Genomic DNA, 26,578 nt, shown 5'->3' with positions numbered 1-26,578 from the left:
ATTGAGGCTGGACCACACAGCCGAGTATGATGGATTTTGGTAATTCCACTTGTTTCCTGCTATGGGAGGAAGGAGTCTCCCCAACAAGACTATAAGACCTCTGGGGCCGGATCTTCTGATTTTCTTAATTGATCTTCCTTTCCAAGTCCATTCTGACTCGACACCAACACATACATACTTGAAAACCACACTTCCAACACCCTTTCCTACTTCCTGGCTACCAGTAACACATATGGCCTACATTATAATTTAAGTCCCTTCTTATATTCAGCTGAGAACTTTAATTTAGGGGGTGAGATTATAAAGCAATGAGTCAAAAAATAAAGTAATGAGCCTGGGTTTTCTGCAAACAGAGAGAGTTTACAGGTTACCTAAGAATATCAGTTTCATGAATCTCTTACGTAATTTTCTTTTCTTTTTTTTTTTAACTTACATCGTTATTATCCACTGAACCAGCACTAGTTCTGAATAAGTAACAAAAAAATGGGCAGATATATGTTTCTTTCTCTATCAATAGTTAGACATCATTAAAACCGATGTAGCAGAATTTCCAAACCCAAATAAATGAAAAGATTTCTCAAAAGAGTACCCCCGTGAATTACACACTTATTTCACAACATTTCCTTGTACTTGAATCTGATTTTGAAATGTTTCTTAAATTCACTGGAAAACATTTGTTGAACACTCACTATGCACCAGGCACCATTCCAGGAATTTGTCCCTAAGCGGTGGAGGTGAGACTATAAACCAGACAGAGGTGGAATGGAAGATCAAGTACGCAAAATGATCGAGGGTGTGGAGGGGAAGTGTGCAGTGGAGAGTGGGGGTAGGAAATTTGGGAAGAGGGGCTCTGAGATGTTAGAGTGACCACGAAGGCCTCTCTAAGCGGGTGACATCCAAGGAAGCACGTAGGGGCATGAAGAGAGCAGGAAGGAGATGTGGGAGGAGGGCACAGTAGCCACAGGCTTTAGGAGGAAGCGGATGCAGGTGTTTGAGGTGTAGCAAGGAGTCCAGTATGGGGGAGGCACCTGAGTGAGTGAAGTCAGGCTGGGGCGCTGGAGGGCTAGCGAGAAACAGGTCCAGACACAGTAAGGACTTTGGCTCCTAGGCGAAGTGAGGTGAGAAGCCATCCCAGGACTTTGAACAGGGGCATTTAGATCTGCCCAACATCTTAGCAGGACTCACTCTCACACACACTCTTAGGGGCCCAGGGGGCAACAGTCGGACCAGCCAGGAGGCCACCGCAAAAGCAAGAGGCAAAAACCACTGGGACGAGGGTAGTAGCAGCAGAGATGAGAAGCAGCTGGACTTCAGATCTATCTTTTAAAAGCAACTATCATGTAGGAAAATTAATTACTTTTCAATTTCCTCTTCACTAGAACTCTGGCAGTTTTTGAAAATTAACACTACCTTTCAGAAGCTCGGATTTGTTTTCCACTAAAGGATATTCCCAACTATGTATTCGTAGGCTCTGAACATGGTTCTAGAACAGAAGTTTCCCCCCCCCCCAAAAAAAAAAAATTCTGAGCACTGTTGGTATCAAGAAATAAATCTACATCCTCCCTCGGAACAATTTTTGCCCTCCCTGGTGGAGGTTATAGTAGAGTTGGCATAGGTTAACAGTTTTTTAAAGTGGAGCCTTATTAAAATCAACCCAGAAAGCATATATCACGCTTATTTGTGTGGTGGGGAAGTGGGAAGAGGTAGTGACAGGGGCAGAGGATGAGGTAAAAAGACAGCATGGAGCCCTCGTCTGACCAGAGATGCCTGACAAAAATCACAGAGTGGTTTTATAATCACAGGCCACCTCTAGGGGAAATATAAACCATGCCCTAGATGATAAGCAAAACCCTGACAATAGTGCACTCCTCGTGCCTCCAACAGGCCAGACACTTCACGCACATCCTCCTCCCAGTGACTCGTTAGACAAGAACCATTATCTCCATTTTATGATGAAAAACTGAGGCTCAGAGACATGAGTGATTTGTAAGGCCAAATAGCTGATAAATAAGGAGAGGTGGAAGATGAAGCCAGCCCTCTGCTGCCGGGAAAGATTCTCTTCTTTCCTGCCTGGAGCTGCTCATCGGCAACTGAGTGAGATGGCCAGGAGCAGAATTGAGGTGAAAATAGTATTTCAGGAGGCTCTGAAGTGAACTCCTGGTTCAGCCACTGAAAACCTGACCTTGCAGCAATGGAGGTCGGGGAGGGGGAGGAGAGGGGTTCATTTCTAGGAGATTTTGAGCAGATCATACATTAAAGAGACTGTTTCTTATAAAAGTTCAAACTCCATGCTTTGGAAATAATAATAATAATAATAATAATAATAATAATAATAATAATAACCATTGAGTAGAACTACATTGTGCTAGGAGTTTCCATGCATTCTCTCTTTGCTTTATAAAGTCCTGGCCAAGTGGGTGTCTTTACCCACAGTTTACTGACGTGGAAATCGGCTCAGTGATGTGACTTCCTTAGACTCTCCAGTGGGGCAAGACCACAGCTTGAGCTCATCCTGGCCCCACTCCAGAGCCTGCGTTCTTCCGACTAGTGTGGGCAAGTGCTCTAGAGCATGGCCACTGGGTTCTAATTCTGCCTCTGCATGGCCTGGGCGTTACTTAATTCTCTGTGCCTCAGTCTCCTGGTTTGTAAGATGCAGCTAAGAAGCCACTTCATAGGGTTATTGTAAGGATTGAATGAATCAATCTACATAAAGCACTTAAAGCAGTCCCTAGCATCCTGTGCATATCGTGCGTTAGTGATAGTTACCGATATCGTTACACAATCGTATCACACAAAAAGAACATGGAATCATTAGTTACTGTTGCAGGACTATCAATATTTCTTTAAATACAGTGGGGAAGGACTACTGTTCATACAACCTTTGGGATCCCGTCTGCCCACAAGGGTAACAGACACTTGGTAACATCATCACTTAATGTAAATGATAACGATCCGACTTCCTTATGAGGCAAGCCTGTCATTTGATCAGTTTGAAAAAAACCTGAGATATTAATAGCCTTGTGCAAACAAAGTGTTTATTATATATACCTCATGGCTTTTTTTTTTTAAAAGGGGTTACTATACAGTGTGTCTCCAATGTGGCGCCGGAGTCAGGATCAGCATTAAGAGGACTGTATGCTGTAAAATTCTGTACAACAGGAGCCCAGTATAATTTTTTTTTTCGGCACCACTTTTTGCAAGTCTAATTTAACAGACAGTTTTTTTGGCTGACCCCTTTTTATTTTACACACCCTTGGGCAACATGAGAAATGAAAACTGAACTCTGTGTGTGTGTATGTGTGTGCATATGCACATGTGCACATGCGTGTGTTTGGGGTTCGGAAAAGGCGGCAGTTTTTATTAACCCCATTCGTGTTGTGTTCTCTACGATGATGGGAACTTCACCCTTCATTTTGCAGCATTAGAGTCCCTTCAAAAGTAGGCTAGGCCATCAACCTTACAATGTTACAATTTTTACTGTAAAGCCTCGGGGGTGTGCAAAGTTTAAATCTGTTGCAGAGATTTTAGATAGATAGATAGATAGATAGATAGATAGATAGATAGATTCCTCTGAAACCCATTTGAGCTTATTTCATCTCAGCACATTTATCTTCTACTGACTAACAAGGACCCATCAGCAGATTATAGTCTCCCAAGCCCTCTGCCACCGACACTAGTGGCCTCATACCAGCACCATGCAAGAAGATAACATTTTTCTCCTGATGCTTTATGATGAATGAACCCATTACATCACATTATCTCCCAATGAGTTATTTTGCATGATTTTATTACTGGTCTGAAGCTAATACATTAATCTTTAAAAATAACCTGACAACTGACTTTGGCAGATAATTGTCTAGAGGGCTCTTTCTCTTAGAGGAATCAAAGACTTAGAAGCCAAAATCTAAGAGATAACATGGAAGGAAGGGAACTAGTATATGCGGAGTGCCCACTCTCCATCTGGCAGCTAGAGACATTGTTTCATTTCACCCTTACAATAAACACCAGGCTAATCAGGAATTATTAAGAAAACTTGGTTCACAATGCTCATTCCATTGAACCCTCCACCATGTTGCTTCATAAAGGGTGAACAGAGAGCACAGATATGATCATCAAATCCCAGGATGTTACTACACACATTGAAACACAATACAAGTAGTGTTCCAGCATGATTAAAGAAAATGCTCTATATATTAATTAACCAAACCTGTTCCAATCTCAACCTGATTTACTCAGATATCCCTGCTATAAATATTATTGGGCTCAAAGGAATCTCTTGATTCAGACAGATGGCTCCACCCAAGGAGTCCAACCAAGATGCCAGGCTGCCCAACCCCCTCCCAATTCTCACAACTCCCTTTCTGGAAGAAATGAATTTTGAGGCATTTCTCTGGATCCTCCAGCTTTTGCTTTAAAAGTACCTTGGGTGTATCTCTATTAGTAGAAAGACTGTACTTTTGAGACACAGTATCATATAACTGTTTTTGAGGCCATGAAATTTAGGGATAACTTGTTATTCAGTGAATAGATTGTCAAAACAGTCACAAAGGTACAAGTCTTATTATCCTAGAGGTGGTAAAGTTTGAAATGAGCAGTTAGTGTGAAAATAGTGAGTTAGTGAGAGGAAGCTAGAAATATCTGAAAGCTCCACGGTCCTCTGAAGTCAATAGAGCTAACATTAAGTATTGGTTGGAGGTCCCATGGGGCCATGAAGTGATGACGGCCCTTAAATAAGTTAATAATTTCCTGGAGCCTCAATTCTTCACTTGTAAAACTGGGAATTTACCCCAGTTCAAGATGGCAGGTGCCCTTGCTCATATTGGTGATTTTCATTTTGAAGACTATCTCTTTTCTATATTTTCTCTGTCTCATAACTCTGGGCATGATTTTAATCATAAATATAGGAGCAAGTTAATCAAAGAAAGATGTGTTTAAATTTCCAAATGAGCTGAGAGCTATTCTAAATATTGCAGGTTCGAAGGCATTTCCAGAGCACCAGAGCTTTATCTGATCATATTCCAATAAAGGCTGTCTTTGACATGAAGCTTGAAAAACATGGTAAGGGTCATTCCCATGTGGAAAAGGTTCAGTTTTTATCCTTTTTTTCCCCTCTTCTTTTTCCTCGTCTATCAAAGGCCTTTATCTCTCTCATATTCCCTCCAATATTGGCATGTATATTTGAAGTCCTACCATTATCATACCGGTATCTGCTATTTAGAGTCTATCAACATAACAGAAGTCAGATAGAGGAGGACAGTAAGGCTTTATTTACCACCATTCATCAAAGTTCTGACAGACTATTCTGCAGAGAAAAGAGAGCAGTGAGAACTCTGAGTTTCCTTGCCAAGCTAAATGTGACTTCCACGGAAGTTCGGGTGTCCTAATGTTCCAAGGCAAGGAGAATCAACAGATGGCCAGCCCTGGACAAAGACAAATTCTGAACTGACTCACAGAAAAGCTTTCTTAGGCCTTTCCAGCCTGCTCTTCTGGCTCTAGAAAGAGTACTTGCATACATTTTATGGGACAGAATGACCCCATAACCCTGCCTGAAATGTGTCATTCCCAATGGAGAATGAAGAATGATCATACCCAAAGAAATGAGAGCCTTTTCACACCACATCTGTCAGTTCTCTCTCTCTCTCTTTTTTTTTTCTCTCTCTCTCTCTCTCTCTTTCTCTAGGGAGAAGCAGAATCTATAGAAAGGGACTGTGGGCAGTCCTTATAAAAGCTCCTATAGGGCTTCCGTACTTGGGGGAGTGCCTGTACTCACACATGAACTTGCATGTGCACACACATATGTACACACATTCTCCCCCTGCTTAAAACCAATGCCCTGAGGAACTCTAATAAATTATCCATTCCACCATCTGAACTGCCTGAAAACCCATTCATAGTCATCCTACCGTTCTTCTAGGGAGCGGAATGTCAATTGCATGTCAAGCAATACAGTAATCAGAGGGCATCTAGAAACTTTGGATGCTTTGTTCTGAATAGTGGAGCTTTCCAAGTACCTAAAGATCTCCCCATTTAAGCACCAAGTCTTTTTTTTTTTTTTCCAAAGTAACACTTCAGCAATTTTGGACACATAAAACCCTCTGAAATTTTATTACATGCATTCAGTTTCCTGAATATAATTTAGCCTCACCTTCAGAACTCAAGGCCCTTATCATAAGTACCAATTTCTGTACTGGGGCTAGACCACCAAGTGGCTGCTGAGGCCAAGTGGAAAGTCAGAGAACAATCCCAAAATGGGACTCCAAATAAAGACACCACAGCAGATGTCGGAAACCAGCTCAGATGCCTGAGCTCTAAGGCCTGGGTTAGCCATAAAGAGGGTAAGATTTAGAAAGGGTGTCCACAGTAAGCATTGCATTCATTCTGTGACCTGATTTTCCCAGCTAGCATCATGGAGGTATGCGGGCAAAAATCTTGAGTCTAAAGCATCATCTGCTTCTACAAAGCGTCTAACTCCAGCCCTCCACTTCTAATTCAATGCTTCTAATTTCTTGTGGTCCTAGAGACGATCAACTTGGTCACAAGTGAATAAAGGGCCAAAGGTTGCTTTTCTGGTAACTCAGCTACATGTATGCCTTGTGTCTTCTGGTAGGGTGATCGGGGTCTCTGACTTACTTCCTAGTCATAGCTCAGGAGGGTAGACTGCTGCCTCATTGAGCTCCAGATAGATAAGGGGTCATATCCCTCCTTACTTTCCTTCTAAAATCATCTCCTTCCAGCTTCCTCCTATGCTCACCCTATTCATACAATACGCTTCCATCTTGGGTTGTACCTTTTCTAACTGGGAACACCAATCTGTGTAGATCTTGCTGCTCATGATGGGACAGGTGGTGCAGCAGTAACCTCTGAGAAGGCACACATCCACTAACAAGTCACTAAGGAAGAAGTCACTGAGGTCTTCTAAATTACCAGCCTCAAGGGACACCTCCTTTCCCAGCATGGAGAGGACCTCTGAGACTAAGGCAAGTGATCAGTAATTCTGCTATCAGAGGCCACCCTCAGAGCACAGGGTCAGGGGCCCACGAATAACAGTGACTTAGCACCTCATGTTATAGATCTGGCCTTTAATTTCTCAGACAACTGATATGGGGCCAGGGAAACATTCCATGATGCTATTATCCCTACACAAAGTCATGTAAAAGCAATTTAATTGAAAAAAGAAGAAAAAAGAGAACATGTGATCGTGTTTTTGTTTTTATTTTTTTAATGACCTTGAATTATATATCTAGCTACCTTTGATCTAGCTTCTTTTCCAGAGAACTCAGTCTTTGCTTTCCCCCCAAATATCAATCCACCCTCTGGCTAGCCTAGTTTCTCTTATTTTTTCTTCTATGCTGGCTTATCCTGAGGCAAAGAGGAAGGAAAAGCACAGCACGTGAGGAGGAGCAAGCACTTGGGAGCCACAGCTGGATCTGTATGGCCACCCTGCCATTCCCTAGTTGTGTGACCCTGGCCAAGTGACTTACTTTGTCTTTGACTCAGCGTCTTTCTCTATGAAAAGGAGGACGAACACAGTAGTTGAAAGAATGCCTTCAATGGGTGAATGGGGTCAAAAGGTACAAACTTCCAGTTATAAGATAGATTAAGTCCTGGGAGTTTCATGTAAGCACAGTGACTGTAGCTAACAATGCGGTATTGTATCTTGGGAAGTTGCTAAGAGAGTACATCTTAGAAGTTCTCACCACGGGGGCAAAAAAAAAAAAAAATGTGTAACTATGTGAAGTGATGCGTGATAACTGAACTCATTGTGGTAAACCTTTTGCAATACATGCGTACATCAAATCATTATATTGTACACCTTAAACTAATATCATGTCACATTGCAATTATATTTCAGTGAATTCTGGAAAAGAAAAGAATACCTCATCATGCCAGTTTCACAGTATAGCTGTGAGTGTTAATGGAGACACTACTTACAACATGATTCACAAAGCTTCTGGGACCCAGGAAGCCGACCCTGACCCTATCCTAGGTGGTGACAGGAAGCAATGGCTGCCCTCGAAGTGCTCTCAGAACATGCATTGAGATTTGAAGTTCTCCAAGAAGGGGTTCTTGGGGATTCATTCTAATAGGTAAGAACTGTTTTGCACGAACACAGATGTAAACTAGCACCTGAAGACTTTTTTAGAACTTTGAAAACTTACTGTTTGCAATCTCATACACAACATTTATTTGCATAGTTAAGTCCCCATTCTCATAAGAAATATGAAGCAAATTCCCATCCAAATTATTGCAGTTTCCAAATGTTTAGAATCCAGAACGACTAGAAGTTTCTGCATACAGATGTCAATGCCTTTCTTTTCCTCAACAAGCCTCCTTTTTGGCATATAAGTCGTACACGCCTCCTCCTCTCACATGGTGGTTCCCTGGTCTATTCTGGACTCTTTCTAGTTTTCCTCCATACACTTTCCTTGGAGGGGCAAGCTTCTCCCAGTCTCCCCTGACCTCTGGTCTCTCCTGAGCACCATCTATTTGAGATCCTCAACAAGTGCCATCAAGGCTGTGTTTGTGCACAGGTTGCTCCTCTGCCAAGAAGGACCATCCCTCACATCCTGTTTTAACAGATACTTCTCAAGGTCCTGCTCAGATGTCTCCATCTGCTCTCTACACACACCATTCCTATGACACCACGACACACTTAAGCTATTCATGCATGGGTCTGCCTCCCTTCCCAGACTCAGGGCTTTTAGAGCAGTGCTTCAAAATGCTTATGAATCACCCAAAGATTTTGTGAAAAATGTTGATTCTGTTTTACCTTCTATGTGTTCTGACTCAGTGAGTCTGGGATGGGGCTTGAGGTTCTGCATTTCCCATAGCTTCTAGATAATGATGATCTACTGCCCTGTAATACACTTGGGAAGCTTTGAAGAAGCTTTCTGAAATGTTAGTGACTTGGCACTTCATCATCATCATCATTATCACCATCACCACCACCATCATCATCATCATCATCTTTTAACACAGCTGCCCAGCAAGTGTACTTTAGGGAGATGAAAGAAATGTCAGGGCTGCCCGGAATCATGCAGGGCGGGGACACGCGGGGAATGGGGGCGAGGGGGTGCTGGAGAAAGTGAGTAGAATCAGAAAAAGGAAAGGAGAGAGAATGAGGTTAGCGAAGAGGCAAGAGATAGCAAAGAGAGGAAGAAAAGGGAGTGAAAATAACAGGGAGAGAGAAGACAATCGGAAGGCCTCCGTTGTCCCGTTGTCTGACTTTCCAGATCAGGGGGTGGACTTTTGGACGCCATCCCTCCCAAGGGTGGGTACTCCAACAACTTATGTCACTGCAGAAATGTTGTTGCTCAGAAATGTGCTCCGACCTTCACCACTTCCTTCTAAATGTTAGTCTTTCCTGACTAATTAATGAACAAGTGGCCAGTGGCAGAGTAATAACAAATGAGAGCCTCCCTCATGATTGCAAATGCACAGAATGGTTTGTATCAACTCAGAATATCTACGATGGGCCGCAAGTATTTTCCCCTAAGACTTCAAACCGTCCACCCCAACAACCCACACAAAAGTTACCTGATACAGTTCGATCCGCTGTTCGGGCACTCTGGCTTTCGGGTTCTGTAAACGAAAGACTCTGAACTCTGCTTTCACCAAGTTGGATGCATTCTTCTCCATCGCCGAGACGTCAAATCGGACAATTCTGAAGTAGGGTCTGTAGAAAGTGGGCGGGATGGCATCTGTAAAAAGTTAGGGCAATCATTGAAAATGATAAAATCCATTGTTCTCTCACAAAGCATGAGATAGTCTCAAGAAAACATAAGGGAAATATCTACAGAACGATTTAGTTTCCAAGGGCCAATTTAATACCATTAACAATTTAACCAGAGGGGAAAAAAAAGTAAATAAACATGTGCATTTGGTTACAGGGGTAGCAGATTAATAGAGATTAACAAACCACTTCCAACTCCATCTGAGGGCATGTAGTTAACCCTATCCTTTGAAAGTTGACAGAGCAGTGGAAAATCCTAGACGGTTATGAATTGGAACAAGTTCGTGACAGTTGATGCCTGGAGAGAGCTGTCGGGCTTGCATACACTTTAATCAGATGTGCCAAGAAAATAGCTCCTAATGGCAAGCAGTTTGCCCATGTATTTTTTTTCCTTGAAGTTTTGGCATCTGGATGCTCTACTCTATCCAGGTTCATGCATTGCATCTTTTTTGGCTTCACTATTTTGGTTTTTCACACACATATGACCAAATACACCCTCTAGTTAAGTTAGGGTGAGAAAATTTGAATCGAAGAAAAGAAAAAAAAACCTATAGGCACATACTGGTCATATCAGGTTCAGCCTTAAAATTCTTTATTCAGGTTAATGTCCATTGGTGGGAGGGAATCCTGGCTAACGAAGAGAAAGAATCAGCCCCAATTCCTTCAGCTCTGAGCCATGTGAAACACAGAGAGGCAGATAGTACACAGCAATTTTGAGTTCATGGGTTGCTCGAGGTTTGCTGTTATTTTGCAGTAATTTGCCACCGCCTCTGAATAAGCAACTGAACTACGCCAACAAAACCAAAGCAGGTCCTAATTCTAGCCCCACGCTTCATATACAGCACCCGTTCATTGAGCATGTACACTGGGCAGGCCACTTGTTACAGATGTTTCTACAGTTCTCTTCCAAAATCTTCTGCAAACTTTCTCTCATTATTCTGGAATGCTCCATCCAAATCTGGTAGCTCCAGTACTCTCTACCCTCTTCTCAACTATGTAGCTTCATTACAACATAATCATTCACAGTTGTTTATGGCTTTTTACAAGTGTTTTTATTACTTCTGCATTATGTTTGTTTATTTTGTTTTCCCCCATGAAATTTTAAGAATCTTGAGGGCAGAGACCGTATTTGCCAGGTTTTCCTTCCCCCCACCCCCACATCCCTAGGACAGGGCCCTGCACACACGGAATTCACCAACTATCCGCTGTTTGCATAGTTGGTCATCAATGGGACTCTTGAAAGACTCAGGCATCTGGCTATTGGCAAGACTAGCTTCTTATTAAATAAACGAGCCATCTTGCCGATCTTAAAATAGAAATAAATACCTTTCGTGATTTCTTGGGAAATCCGTGCCCTGACGATTACACTGAAAAAAATGCTAGGAACACACCAACATTCGCTGATCTTAAGAGCTCAGCACTTTTTACCCTGAAGGGGGCTTTCACCCATCCCTCTCCCCGTGTCCTGTGACTCTCAGAAAGCCGCTTATGGGGAAGCAGTGAATTCCAAGCCAAGCTCTGCTCCATGACTGCTTCACAAACGACTGTGTGAATGGAAGCTTTGTAGCTCCTGAGCCAGGAGTCTCCGAAACAAACAAACAAACAAAATAAAAACCCCAAAAATCTAAAGCATCCAGGTGTCAGAGAAAAGGAAGTATTCATGCAGACACAGCGATGGCCCAATGCACTACTACTGTGGATTAGTCGGTGGACAGTTTTCAGGCAAACATTCATCCAAGTGGCCAGGTTTTTGGAGCCCCCTGGCATTGCAATTCGAAAAAGTCGCTGCTGGGAAGAAATCTATCTTTCCCTCCGCCGGAACATGCCCACCCCAGGTGATTGGACAAGCTGGTACTGGCCTGACCAGCTCAGCTGAAAACAGGCCAAATGCCCAGGCAGAGAAGCTGGGGCAAAGCTGGAGCCAGGATCTGGCTTTCTACACCCTCTAGTTTGGCCAGAACCTTCCACAGGCCTAGTGGCTGCATTCCTCTTCACATGGCCTCCCCATTAAGACAGCAGAAGCTTCAAACATGCTTTGAAAGAGCATCCTGAAAGAGCAAAGCTAATTCAGTGCGCTTCCTGCCATGAGGACGAGTAAACATCTCTCTCGTGTTTTCCCCTCCTCATTCGGCGGAACCCCCCCACAGGCCAGTTCTACTTCCCCGAACACCCATCTTTCACACCCACCCGCCCCAATCTTATCCTTCCATCAAGTTTGTAAATAAGTGCTCTTGAGATTTATTTTTATTCTCCTTTGTGTTTATTAAACTTCGAACAATTTTTTTTCCCCTTTCTGGTCTTCTGCCCAAACTCACTCTTTCTTTTTATGGCTGCTTCGGACCATGAGGTCAATTTTGTTTCTTCTTCATCTAAGCAAATCGTCCAATGATCCTGTCCTAGGCTTTTGAGCTTTGAAGGGGCGTTTGCAAATATTTACAGGAGTAGCCTGATGGTTAAGTGCAGCTGTCCTGCTCTGCTCCCTATACACTGGCGCGCAGCCCTCCTCCCTCTGGCTATTAGAACCCAGGCCGCTATTTCTATTTCCATGCCCGATAATACAAATCTGCCTTTTTATTGGGGGGGGGGGGGTCTTGCTTTATAAGCAGAAGGAGTTAATGCACGAGGGGAAATGACCACTGAGCAGCCCCCACCAGCAACTCCACTTTGGTCTCGTAAGCACAGTGAAGGGACTGGGCCAGGAGGAAGCAGCAGCCTCCCCCATTCCCTGGCTCGAGCACACAGAGCAGGAGATCCCTTGATAAAGACTGTTGACCAAAGAACTGACTACCACTTCCAAAGGCCGCTTGCAGCTGTCCCCTGTTGTCATCTGCTATGGGTCACCGGCCCCCTGCCTGGCTGAGGAACTTGAGTGACTTGGCAGATGTTTCTGCATTTGGGGAAAAAAAAAAAAAAAGAGTCACAGCAACTTGCTCTGGCCTGGGCTGTGACCCTACCCTTACCTCATAAAAGCTTTTGGATGCACAGTGTAGGGAGAAGCGACAGCAGCCCATCTATACCCAACCAGGGACACAGCAGGCTCACTCCCCGGGCTCAGGGCGCCTGAGAGGCAGGGTAGGTATTTAATGGCTTGTGCAGCCCTGATCCACCCACCTAGCCTTGGAGGGATGGAGCTTTTTCCTCTACCTTCTCCAAGAACTCATTTCCCCCGTTGGAATGGGAGTTCTCCCTAAAGTCCTCTGTAATTCCAATCCCAGTTCCTCTTCCATCGCCAGGTGGTCAGGTACTTGTGCTTGACCTTTGCCAACTTACCCACACTCACATCCTGGTTGGCTCTTTCCTCTCAATTTCTGACCCATTTTTTTTTTTTTTTTTGGTTCAATCAAATCGATTTTCCTGCCACCCTTTGGATCAGACCACCAGGCTGATTCTGCTCCTCCTCCCATGCTCGTTCCCGTGGGCCTGCCTCTCAGGGAAAATGTTGCACATGGGAGATTCCAGAATGACATCAAGTGAGTGGTGTTCCCCTCTCCTCGACCCTGGCCACACATCCCTGCTGAATCAAATTTGGGGGAATGGACAGGGGAAAAACAAATGAGGAAATCTAAGTAGTTATCAATTTACAAAGTAACAGCGTACAGAAAGCCTAATCATGGCACTTAATCACAAGCTACTTTTTCAAGCCTTGTACCCTGACTGCTTATCTACTCCAGTAATTTATTAGTAGCTCATTGTATATTATCTTCTCCCTAAGGAGACACTTCAAGGTCAGGAATCTTTACTTAAAGTTCTTTGGTTCCCCACAGCTTCATGGACATGTGACCAGTGCAGTTACACAGAGTCCCCATGCTCTGAAAAGCCTCATAGGTGAGTTTAAGGATCTATGGTCACCGTCTTGAAATCCTTAATGATTTCATCTTTGAGTTTAGGCTTTAGAAGGGAAGTCCGAGGGGACAAGTGGAACCAGGGCAGGGGGCATAAAGCCTTGGTTCATGTGTTATTCCATCTCTCAGGACCTGCGAGCCTCCCTAAGAGTGGTCCTCAGGCCCCTTGCCCTTCACCCTCTGGTGCCCCCAGCCTCACCTAGGGGAGTCTGGGTCAGGCAGGGCAGGATGGCAGCGTTGCAATGCATTCAGAGGGCAACTCCCGCCCACTCCTGATCCAGGTACCAAGCCCACTGCAGAGTTTGCAATCCTAGGGGTCAGAGTGGCAGCACCGTGGGAAGGGAGACGCATCAGTCTGGTGGCTGGAGGCTGGGGGAACCCAGCAGCACCGTCCCAGGGTAGAGGGCAGGGCCCCGGTGGCTGCGAGTCTGCTCCCACCCTGGGGGTGTCCCCGTACCCAAGCGAGCACGACGTCAAAGAGCCCATGAAAACACCACAACAGGTCAAAAGAGAGGAGAGAGAAGGAGATCACGGAACAAAGGAAAAAGGTTTTAGAGTTTAGAATCTTCCACAGGATATTTTCCCTGCTTTTTAAACGAGAGGCCCCACATTTTCATTTTGAAAAGCATCCCGCACATTTTATAGCTAGCCCTGCCACGGTGAAATGTAGACATAGGATCCTAATGCGATCTGGGACCTTCTAAGCCATCTGAATTTTAATCCCAAATCATCCGGGGCTAGCTATATGGCAACAGGGACATTTCTTGGGTTTTCTGAGTCAGTTTCTCCATCTATACAAGGATTGCAACCGTGCCCTGTACACTGTGCATTGAATCACGTGGTCAGTACTGCACAGGGAGCACTGAACTGGCACAAACTTCCCCTCAGAAAGGTCCCTTCCTGTCCCCTCTCCCGTTCTGCAGCAAAGCTGCCCAGGGATCCTCAGGCCTCCCTTGAATATATGCAGGGAGAGAAGACTCTCCTACCACCTGACTAACTTCATTAGAAGAGAAGGGGGCACCTGGTGGCTCAGTGGTTGAGTGTCTGCCTTTGGCTCAGGTCATGATCCCGGGGTCCCAGGATCAAGTCTCGCTTTGGGCTCCCCATGGGGAGCCTGCTTCTCCCTCTGCCTGTGTCTCTGCCTCTCTCTATGTCTCTCAGGAATAAATAAAACTTTAAAAAGAGAGAGAGAGAGGAGAAGGAGCAGAGGCAGCTAAGCATACTGGGGCAGTTCATAAATGGCTCAACCCAGTAGCCACCAAGTTCTCTGAGACCCCCCCCGCCTTCAGGGCTCTGCCTCAGAAAGGGGCCAAGGTTCCTCCTTGCACCAGCCTTCTCTGCATCAAGCCATCCTTTCTCCCACTAGGATGCTCACTGCAGGGCCACTTGCATAAAAGGCCGCAAAAAACAAAACCCGAGGGCAAGTCTCATGACATGACCAGTATGTGAGGAGCTCTGACAGGGAATGTGGGTTTGGGGCCTGAGAGAAATACCCCCGAGGATGCTCAGAGCTCAGCCTTGAGGAAGGCAGTGCTTCACTTGGCCATCTGCTGTGTCATTTCCCACTGGGTCTGTCTTCTTGCCTGAGGCACTCGCCACTCACCTGGGCCTTAAATACAAGTGAGTGTCCCTCCCTGGGGAGAGGTTGCAGAGGCTTCCAGAGTAGCCCAGGCTCCTGGTCATTATCAGATGTCTGGCCCCTCCATAGCAGGGGTTCTCAAAGGCACAGACGGGCGCCAGGGAGGGTGGTCTGCATGCTCTCTAACGCCTCAGGTGACTCTCATGTTCCCTAAAACTTAGGAACCAATGAAACAAAGGACAGAAGAAAAGAAATCCACAAAGACAAAGGAGCACCTATGATAGACTTTTTTATTTTATTTTATTAATTTTATTTATTTTGAAAGCACTGATCTTCAAACATACTAATTTTACTTATTTATTTTATTTATTTATTTTGAAAGCACTGATCATCTTCAAACATACTAATTTTATTTATTTAATTTATTTATTTTGAAAGCACTGATCATCTTCAAACATACTACTAAAATTGAAAATATTGATTATTTAAGTATCTATTTATTTTTTATTGTCCATCTCCTGCTGCTAGAATATAAATTCCATAGAGGGATCTTTGTTATGTTCAATGAAGTAAGTATCCAAAGTGTCTAGGAAAGTATGTAGAGCATCATAGTAATTCAATAAATATATTGTTTCAAATGATTTTTTTAAATGACAAAGGAGTGTCTAAACCTTTTTATTTTTTTAAGAAAGTTATTTTTTGGGACCATCTAAACTTTTGATCAGCATTACACGCAGAAAAGAAAGAGTAGGACAGAAAAGATGAAACTGCAGCATCACAAGACTCTGAGGCTCCTTTTTTTTTTTTTTTTATTAAAGATGTTATTTATTTATTCATGAGAGAGACACAGACACACACAGAGAGGCAGAGATACAGGCAGAGGGAGAAGCAGGCTCCCTGCAGGGAGCCCGATGCGGGACTCGATCCCAGGTCTCCAGGATCACGCTCTGGGCCAAAGATGCTCAACTGCTGAACCACCCAGGCGTCCCGAGACTCTGAGGCTCTTATAATGGAAAAATAAAATTCCCCCATGATTTGCACTAATTGTCTACCTTGTCTACGCATTTCCAACTAAAGAACTTTGAAAACATGAATGCCTGGGTCCCAGCCCCAGAGACTGTTTAATTAATTGGATTGAGAATGACTTTTATAAGCTCCAGAGCTAATTCTCAAGCAGAGACAGAACAGAGAGCCCAACCCCTTAAAAAGGAACTGACAACACTTAGCTTGAAGAAAAGACAACTTAGAGACACCAGAAGACTCCAAATATTTCAGGGGTTTGCATATGGGAAGTCCTTACTTTCCAAAAGGGCCAGAGTCATATTTTTGGCATGAAGAGTTTTTCTAATAATTTAGAAGTTTTTTTTGTTTTTTTTTTTAAATGCACTGTCCTTTGGGAGCACTCCCCTCACTGGAAAAATTTGTGTAGTTTCGAGATGATAAGATGCTATGGGATGTCCTGAATCTGGGGGCAGGTTGAACTAGGTGGCCATTCAGCTCACTTGCAGCTCATCATTCTCATTTTAAGCATTCTCCATTCACAAAACTTCCCCAAAATGGTTTTCTCCCCTAAGCCCCACATTAGATGTCTGTCACTCACTACCTGCGTGGGAACTGCCTGGGGGGAGCTCATTACTACGCTCCTTACCTGGCTCCATCCCAGACCCACTGGGTGAATCTCAGATGATTCTCTTTTACTCAGGTCTGATAGCGTCTGCCCTAGACTCTGGTCCAACCACAACAAAGCTGGCCAGGCTTCCCTTCCCGTTACTTAGCATCATGAACTAGCCAGGGATGAATTAAAATATGTCCATCCACCACCCACACCCTAAAAAAGAATGGCCTGGTGTCACCGCAGCCTCAGAACTCTACTTCATCACTCCCTCCCATTTAGTGGGAGGACCCACTAGCCTCACATACTTCATTTCTGCTCAGACGGAGGGTGCTTTTCATCCCCATTTCACAGATAAATTTTTTTTAAATTTTTTTAAATTTATTTATGATGGTCAAAGAGAGAGAGAGAGAGAGAGAGAGACAGAGACACAGGCAGAGGGAGAAGCAGGCTCCATGCACCGGGAGCCCAATGTGGGATTCGATCCCGGGTCTCCAGGATCGCGCCCTGGGCCAAAGGCAGGCGCCAAACCGCTGCGCCACCCAGGGATTCCCCCCATTTCACAGATAAAGATTGAGAGCAAGGATAGTGAACTAGCTCTTGGCTATGATCAAGGCAAGCCTGGCCCTTCAATCAAAAGCCCTGGCTTTTCATTACAATGTCTGCCTTCTGCACAAAGATGCCCCTTGAACACAAGGCACGAATGCTACCCCAGGCAGAAATACTGACACAGGCACTGGGGCACTGGGGCACTGGGGCAAAACCCACACGAAGAAGTGGTTCCTTCTCAACTTCTCAGCTTGACCTTGCCTGAAAGCTCTAGAAAGTTCGATACAAGATCAAGTATTTTCACTGACACTCCTGGAAAGAATGGTCCTAATCTGGAGATCTGGGGGCTTGCTCAGTGTGAATGCTTCCCCATGAGACGCACTTTGCCAACATCAGTATATTGTCCAGCACCCGACAGCCTCCCATACAGATGTGCCCAGTGGCCCTTGGCCCCCGTGGCATCTACTGGCTCCTACCCCACGCTCCTCCAATCAACAGAGCTAACTTATCATCTCCCTTTCCAGAAATGACCACTTTTCCTGCAGCTGTGCCATAATCGGCATGGACTTCTGACATGCCTAAATGAGTGTAGCAGCCCCTCATTCCTGACATCCCCAGCTTTGAGGGAAGTAGTTTGGGGTTCATTAGACATCCCCCAGAGTGCGGCAAGACAAGCAACCCACTGAATGGTTGGAGGGCAATAAACTAGCTTCTATTTGTGTGTGCAGAGACACAGCCAGCAAGAAACCAAGACAATTGTGTTTTGGGGTTTTCTGAAATTTGTCTTGGCACACCGGCTATGGATTTTATTTCACTACCACATCCCAAACACTGCTGACATTCAAGTCACAGCAATTTAACACAAAATGACTGAGAAATAAACAGCGCATCAGCAGTGGTTTCTGATTTTCTCTCTGGCCATCCCTCCTATTAAATGTAACACAGCACCAGAGCATCTGCCATTTAAAGGGGGAGGGGGGACATCTCCAAGTCGGGGACAGTGTCGAACTTGACATGCTGTTGGCATCTGCGAGGCTAATTGTGTCAGCATCAGCTTATGTGACTTGGCCTTCATCTCGCTGCTATTTGAGACTGTGCATACTGTCAGCATGAGTGTCTGGGCCCCTTCCCGCGCAGGGCAAACGCAGTAAAATAATAGTGGTGCCGGCCCATGGCGGTTGGCTTTCTTGAACTGTGACAGACACGGGGTTTCTAGTGTCTGCTCCCAAGTTTCCATCGGGCTCATAAAAACCCCACCTACATGGAAATACCTATTCTGTTTCCATTCCTCTTACGTTTCTCCCTCATCAGGCTCAGGGCTGTGTCGGCAAAGTGTGTAGGCCTTGCTGGGTTTTCACAGCAAAATCTGTGGTTGTGGGGCAGGCCAAGCATGCCTGCTGAGAAGCTAGTGGCTAACTGAGAAAAAGTCACAGACAGTGAGTGTGGCGAGGGCCACACTCGGACCCTCCTCTGTGGGCAGGTGTCCCGTGAATGTGGCATCTCCCTTGCCAATGGCCTCCCATGGCTGGGACTTCTCTAGAAGGGTTGCAGATGCTCTTCTCAGCCACTGTCTCATTCTTTAAAGTACCTAAAGCTCTCTTGGTTTGGGTTTCTCTCTCTCTCTCTCTCCTGCCCCTTTCTCCCTCTCTCCCTCTCTTTCTCTTTCCCCATTCTTATCTTCCCTCCATCCTTTGCCCAATTTTCTTGCTCTGCTCTTAGCTCCCTTCTCTTCAATTTCTTCTTCATTCTGTCTATGATACCTAATGGGGCAAAACAATAATGATTTGGGCCCACTAACGGCATTTAAAGAGGCCAGAGACCCCACGACATAGTAATCCGCACAATTATCCCAGGATTCAGCAATGCCTCCCAACAAGGTCAGTAGGGAAAAAAAGAAAAAAAAAAAAAAAAAGGCAGTATGTGCTGACTTTGCTGACAAATTAAACTTGGAAACTTAGGATGTCATCCTTAATCTCCTAATGGATTAGAAGCGCCCTTCACTTTCCATCATTTTTTACAGACTGAGGAACCAAGGAGTAAAGTCTTCCCAGGATTACACCAAACATTGGCAAAATAAGGCTTAAAATGCACACAATCTTAGACATTCTTGCTCATCCCAGCAGAGAGCATTCTTATTCCCAAACTTCAACAATCCGCCTTTCCAGAAACTACTGCACTTTCCCTGCAGCTCTAGAATGACTGGCGTGGATTTTTGACATGCTTACTGGGCGGAGTGGCTCTTTACTAGGCTGAAAAGCTTCCCTCTAATCTTCCTAAAGTTATGGCCGTGATGCATATAATGGCCAATGCGTGTCTGGTGCCGTGAGCTTCTCCCAGTTTGCTGTAAGCTTCTTGCTTGTGGCCTGACTTCTTTGCCAGGCAATTGCCTAAGTACTTTGAGGCACTGTGCTGAGCTGCTATTGCTCTGCCCTAGAGCTAAGCTAACAGGTGGCGAGGCACACACCCTGCTAGGATTGCAGGCTATTTACCAACTTAACCAAGTGGCAGGGGCTATTATTACTAACGTATTAAATTCATGACTTGGGAGTGAGTACATATGAGGCGGAATAGATGGTCCGGATTATCCACTTTGAGAGAAGGAAAGCAAATGCAGCCAGCGTTCCGTCTCTCTGAAACTCTACATTGCACTTAGGACTGAGAGCACATCCAGGCATTGCCTGGCACCTACCAGGCGCTCTCTCAGGGCTGTTGGCATCGAATTCCTCTGACTGCAGTTTTCTCTACAACAAGAGGAGACCAGACTGTCTCTCCCAGAACTCCTTAGCGACAGAGAACTCCAAAATCAGGTGGACGGCCTCCTACAATCTCTGATAGCTCCAGCTGCACAAAAAGCTCTTCCCTGAGGTTAGCCTACTCACAGCTCTTCCCGCTGGATCTAGCTCTGCAACACAGGGTGACTTACTCTCTGCTTGACCCCCCTCAGAAATTTAGAGACCGGTTCTGATATCTCACCACCCCTATTTCTGTCCTAAGCAAACACCTTCACTTCCTTCCATGATTTTTCATGAAAGCCTCTAACTTTCATGGACGTTATCCTCTTTACTCCAATCTTAAACTCAGATCCTCAGGTCTGCACATAATTCTCAAGGCCGAAGAGACTAGTAGCACTGTCACCTCCCTTACTGCGGGACTTAGACTTTCATTAATACATCCCATCAGTAAGTTATTCTTGCTCTCTCCTCTTTCACCTTTGCACTCCTATCTTCTATGTCTTTTGAGTGCATAATAAATTTCAAGTCTTCAGTCTTTCTCATACAAACTATTTTACAGATGCTACTATCTTGTGTCTCATACCCTGAGGCTTTTTTTTTTTTTAGGCACATATTTCAACCCCTACTCAAATGCCTCTACTTATTTGACTTCATTCCTCATTTCAGATACATACAGATGGATTTAAAATCTGATTTGGTAAGCCAGCGCATTCATTTGTTGAATGATATAGCAGAGGACAAACTCTTACAATCAGAAGGCCACTTAGTATATATTTCACTCCATCTCCTAGACTCACAGATCACGAACGAAGTTTCTAAAATTTGTCTGGGTGAATACAGACCTGAATCCATAGGACAACTTCTTCCTGTGAGCCGTTTCCACTACGGCAGGCAGCACCACGTGCCGCTCATGTCAGGGTGGACAGCCAAGTCTACGGCCAACAGGATAAGGTGGAGGAAGGTTCCGGAACCCACCTCACCCCAGAATGCCTATTCTCTGTGAATCAACACTCTGAGATTTGTCTTCCATGTACATTTGCTTGGAAAGCTGCATGGAAGATCCGAATTGTTCCTTGTGCTGAATGCCAGCCCTGAATCTCAAATACAAAGATGGTAGGGAGCACGAAGTGCTTTGAAGGCTTTGTAGTTGTCAGATGTTCTTATTAGCATTTTAGTAGATGGTCATTCAGTACCTTGCAAAGAACATTCGAGTTTCAGAGGATGGTGCTTTCCTGGGGTTGGTAGATGTATTCAGAAAGGGTGTGTACTCTTCCCCCGTCCTGTTTGTTCTGGCAACACAGCCATGGTCAATTAAGATATGGGACCATACAGGAATTATAGGAATCCAGATTAACTGCGGTGTGAACGTGTTCTGGAACGGAGCCGCGGGTGTTAGGCTTGTTTTAAGAAATCATGTTCAGTTGGGTGCTAAGCAACTTTCGTTCAAGGTGGGGTCACCACTTGTGAGCGGAGAACAAAAACCATCTTTAAAGTTGAGACTCTCCATGACCAGAACCAGACCACAGCTGAGTCCTTTAAAATGCTCAAAAGGTTATTTTTACTTAAGTATCTGAGAGCAAGCCCGACGGCTTAGCATCCATCCCATGATTTGGGTGTAGAGAGGCTATAAAATGTGTGAAATTTCATCTGCTCTTAGGGACACCGGGATAGAAAACCAACAGGACAACAGCAGCTGGGACACCCAAAGAGTGAGTCCAACCTGCCCCACTTTCTTGTAAACCCCCACAAAGACAGAGGGTGCTGCTATTTTGAGGACAGACATGGAATTCTTAAGAAAAAAAAAAAGAGAGAGAGATTCTCCTCTTAAGGAAAGTTGGAGCTCAGTCTTACAGCTCTCTCTGTTTTTTTCTCGGACACCTTCAGAAGTCTTTCTGACAAGGGGTCAACATGCAGGTGGTTTCTGAAGCCTTGTCTGCTCTATTTTCTGACAGGCCAGCGTGCAGACGGCAAAGGACAGATGCTTTAACTCAGGGCCGGGCAGTGGGTCTCCTCCACTTCCTCAAAAGCATTTGCTACTAAGTCCCCTTTAAAGAAGAGCTCTTTGAATAAAGCCCTTGCTTCTTAAATGTATTAGGATAAAAGCACACAGAAGTCCCAGAGAACCAGAGTGGTAAATACCCAGGTACATAACCAGGATAAAATATGCAACGGGCGAAGGCAAAGAGATGGGGATTCATACAGAGGCAGCAGCAGAGGGCTTCTATGTACACACCCTAGGATACCCTCAAGTCAGCAGAACAACGTTTGCCATGTTAAGGTGAGTGAATTATGTCTTTTTTAGATGTCTATTTCTTGCCATTTTGCACTGATTTCATTGGACTGTTTTTTTTAATTGAAATATAATTGACATACGATATTCTATTAGTTTCAGCTGTTTCATTACACCATTTTAAAAGGCTCGACAACATATCTGAAAGGCTTCCCTGTGTCCGAAAAGAAAACAGCCACTTCCATAATCTCACCTGAGTAGATTAATCTAGCTTCTGTGCGTACAAGTAAGAAAGGTGGCCAACGAAGAACACACACATTGCACAGCAGAGCACCCATGGGATCCTGGGATACATTCAGAGCCAGAGGAGTTTGGACAAGGGAAACTTGGCAGTTCTTGTCAAGGGTTGCTAAACACCTAGGGAGTGAGCTGGGAGTGAGCCATGTCGTAGCTCTGTAGCCCTAGGTCAGGGTTGGGGAGAGCCAGCAAGAGGTCCGCATGTGTGTCTCCCCAAGGAGCTCGTGGTGAGTTCCCTTTTAGACCTTCCTGACCAGGATCCACAAGGGACCAGCACTGGGAGCATCAGCACTGGGAGGACTGGCACTAGGAGGATGGGCGATGGCGAGGACACACACTAAGAGGACAGATGCTGGGAGGATGGGTGCTGGGAGGACGGATGCTGGAGGACAAGCACTGAAAGGAAGGGCACTGGGAGGATGGGTGCCAGGAGAACAGGCGCCTGGGAGGAAGAGCACTGGGAGCACAGACTCTGGGAAGAATGGTACTGGAAGGACGGGTACTATAAGGAAGGGTGCTAGGAGGATGGACACTGTGAAGATGGATGCTGGGAGGAAGGATGCTAGAGGAAGGGCACTGGGAGGAAGGGTGCTGGGAGGATGGGTGCTGAGAAGATGGGTACTGGGGGGAAGAATGCTGCAAGGATGGGTGCCCAGACAGGCACTGGGAGCACAGACACTGGGAGCATGAACACTGGGAGGATGGACACTGGGAGCACGAACACTGGGAGGATGGACATGGGAGCATAGACACTGGGAGGAATGGACACTGGGAGCACGAACATTGGGAACACAGACCCTGAGAGGAATGGCACTGGGAGCACGGACACTGGGAGTATGGGTGCTGAGAGGAATGGCATTGGGAGCACAGACCCTGGGAGGGTGGGTGCTGGGAGCACAGACACTGGGAGCACAAACACTGGGAGGATGGGTGTTGGGAGGACAGACACTAGGAGGATGAGTACTGGGAGGAATGGCACTAGGAGCATAGACACTGGGACAAATGGCACTGGGAGGATGGGCACTGGGAGGAATGGCACTGGGAGGATGGGCACTGGGAGGAACGGCACTGGGAGCATGGACACTGGGAGGAATGGCACTGGGAAGATGGGCACTGGGAGGAATGGCACTGGGAGCACGGACACTGGGAGGAATGGCACTGGGAGCACAGACACAGGGAGCACAGGCGCTGGGGGGACAGGCTCTGTATGGAGGGAAGGGCCTCTGTAACTTTCACCAGCACCGGGGCTAAGTCGGTTGGCTTCCCACCCCTGTGTCCCAGCTCCAGCCCCAGGACAAGACCTCCCAGCCTGTAACAGGTGCTCAGTATGACAAAGCAGAAGGACATGAACTCTTTTCTCTAAAAGCAAAGTCACACGATGACCATGACCGCTAATCACACCTGCATGGACCTGGTGTTTCACGACACACTTTCTCGTATTACCTCATCGGAGCCGGTAACTGATAAACACAGTAACATCCTCCCCATCATACTGTTGAGGAAACCACAACCGAGAGGCCAAATGGTTTTCTTTAAAGGTTCTCTGGGCTTCTTGGAGCTAATCTAATGCTCATCTCCTGACACCAGGGATACTAAGGAGAGGGGACGGCAGGCTGAGAGGACTGACTCGGAGACCTCGGTGACACTCCGACTTGGGGAGATACGGCAACACTGAATTAAACATGCGGACCTCTCAGCTGCTCTGATGCTTGGGTGACAGGTTTCTCTTCATTGTTCTTTCGAACAGCTATTTCTAGCGCCAGCTATTTCAAGGGCCACAATAACTTCCAATCATGTCACCTCTCCGATTTTATCTTTTTTTTTAATTGTTCCTTCCCTCCCTCTATGCCCACTTCCATTCTTCACCATCCCCTCCTCTCTCTAAACCTCCGACCAGTGAGGTCTGCACAATAACTTTCAGTCACCTCAAAGAAACAACGTCAGAAATGCCTTCCTCCAAAAAGCACAGTGGCCTGCCTGAGGGTGACAGTACAGAAAAGGGGCCGAGATGGAGAAAGGGACTGACTGACGGCCATTTCAGGCAGCCACCTTGGGGACCATGATCGACCACAACCTCTGTAACTGGCACTTTAGGAATGACCTGGAAATGAGAGAGACAGAAGCAGGGAGAGAGCCAGGCTCTCCAGTTTCAGGAGGAGATAGACCATGTCTTTAGAGCCCTCAGCTTTCTTCTGCGGTAGGGGAGGGAGAGACTGGACCACAGGCGCTGCCTCGGTGGGCCTAACAAAGATTCAGAGGCCATGGTGGCCGTAGGCCTATTCGATGACAAAGTCATTCCGCAGTGTTCAACAAGAGTCCACAGTTGCCTGGGAGTTTCCGGCGCTTTCAAATTGTCCCTCTGGATGTGGAGAACCCGCTGTAGCTGTGGCCTCTCTTCCCCCCAACATGGCCTCACCGACGTCACTCTGCTCGGACAGGCAATCCGTGCCGCCCTAACACGGATGGACTTTTACAAACCTCTTTGCTTTTGTTGTTGTTGTTGTTGAAACCAACTGACCCTACATTATGCTTTCATTGTAGGAAGGAAGTTGGTTGGGGGGTGAGGGTGCTCGAAGAGGCAAATCTGGCTTCTCCAGCACTCTACGGTAATTACGCCCACGTCTAATCCCACGCCCACTGCTCTACGGGTGTACTGAGTCCTCTAACTATAGATTCTAATCTTGCAGAAGACACAGATGCATGGTTCTGCTCAGTGGGCCTTCCAGAAGTGAGTCTGAAGAGGACGGCAGCACTTTCCCCGCAGACCTCCTACTGTGGCGCATCAGTAACCAGGCCTCAGTTCCCTCGTGTCTAAGACAGCATTGGGCTTGGGCTCCACGTGTCTATCTAAGGCTGGGAGACTCCCCGCCTCCCGCTGAGGTTCAGGTAAGAAAGCACAGACTCTGTGATAGCTTGGCATGCCTTTTCTAGCATATTAGGTTCCATTCTTTTTTTTTTTTTTAATTTACCATATTTCAAAATATTTTATTTGAATTCAATTTAGTCACATAGAGTGCTTTATTTATTTCAGGGGTAGAATTTAGTGATTCATCTGTTACCTGTAACACCCACTGCTCATCCCATCACACGCCCTCCTTAGTGCCCCTCACCCGGTTACCCCATCCGCCACCCAGCCCCTCCAGCGACCCCCACTTCGTTCCCTATAGTTAGGGGTCTCTTATGGTTTGTCTCCCCCTCTGATTTTATTGTTCCTTCCCTCCCTCTATGCCCACTTCCATTCCTAAGCATCCCCTCCTCTCTCTAAACCTCCAACCAGAGAAGTCTGCACAATAACTTTCAGTCACCTCAAAGAAACAACTTCATAACGTGTGTTGTTTTCTAGACTGTGACCCCAACCTACATTGCCCAATTGATGGGCACCCTGTCATCCCCCCTCCCTCCCTCCCTTCCTCCCTTCTCTCCCCTGCCACAGTGGACTCTGCCCTAAGCGCACCCTGTTATTTCCAAACTTGCCAGGCACCACCACACCACCACACCCATGCCCCAGCCACATCTGGCAAAATTCTACTTATCCTGGAAGGTCCAACATTAGTGCTTCCTCTTTTTGGAAGACTTTCCAGCTCTTTCAGAACACAACTGACTTCTCCCTTCTTTATGCCCCAATGGCACTTATGTATTATAGTCACCTCTTACATGTTTACCTGATAGACAGGGACAGCATGAGGGCAAGGACTCAGACTCATTTCTGTTTTTAAAATGTGATAATGCCAGGGCGCCTGGGTGGCTCAGTTGGTTGAGCGTCTGCCTTTGGCTCAGGTCATGATCCCAGGGTCCTGGGATCAAGCCCTGAGTCAGACTCCCTGCCCAGCAGGGAGTCTGCATTTCCCTCTCTCTCTGCCCCTCCCCGCTGCTAGTCTCTCTCTCTCTCTCTCTTTCTCTCTCTCAAATAAACAAAAATAAAATCTTTAAAAAAAAAAGTGAGAATGCTAACTCTTGTCTCTAAGAACTGCCATCAAGAGTTAGATAAGATAATGAATATGACA

General features: G+C 45.8%; 1 protein-coding gene across 4 annotated transcripts in view; it reads right to left on the bottom strand.

The window, feature by feature from the left end:
* TGFB2 (transforming growth factor beta 2) overlaps positions 1–26,578 on the bottom strand; it is an 82,252-nt gene that overhangs the window by 20,688 nt on the left and 34,986 nt on the right. For all 4 annotated transcript variants that reach the window (XM_025991311.2, XM_025991310.2, XM_072759549.1 and 1 more), the window contains one exon: positions 9,538–9,701. In XM_025991311.2, coding sequence (XP_025847096.1) covers positions 9,538–9,701 — 164 coding nt within the window. The remainder of the gene's footprint in view (positions 1–9,537; positions 9,702–26,578) is intronic.

The sequence above is a fragment of the Vulpes vulpes genome, chromosome 5 (genome assembly GCF_048418805.1).
Source record: "Vulpes vulpes isolate BD-2025 chromosome 5, VulVul3, whole genome shotgun sequence".
In the NCBI taxonomy this organism is placed as follows: Eukaryota; Metazoa; Chordata; class Mammalia; order Carnivora; family Canidae; genus Vulpes; species Vulpes vulpes.
This window is presented reverse-complemented; position numbering and strand designations above follow the sequence as displayed.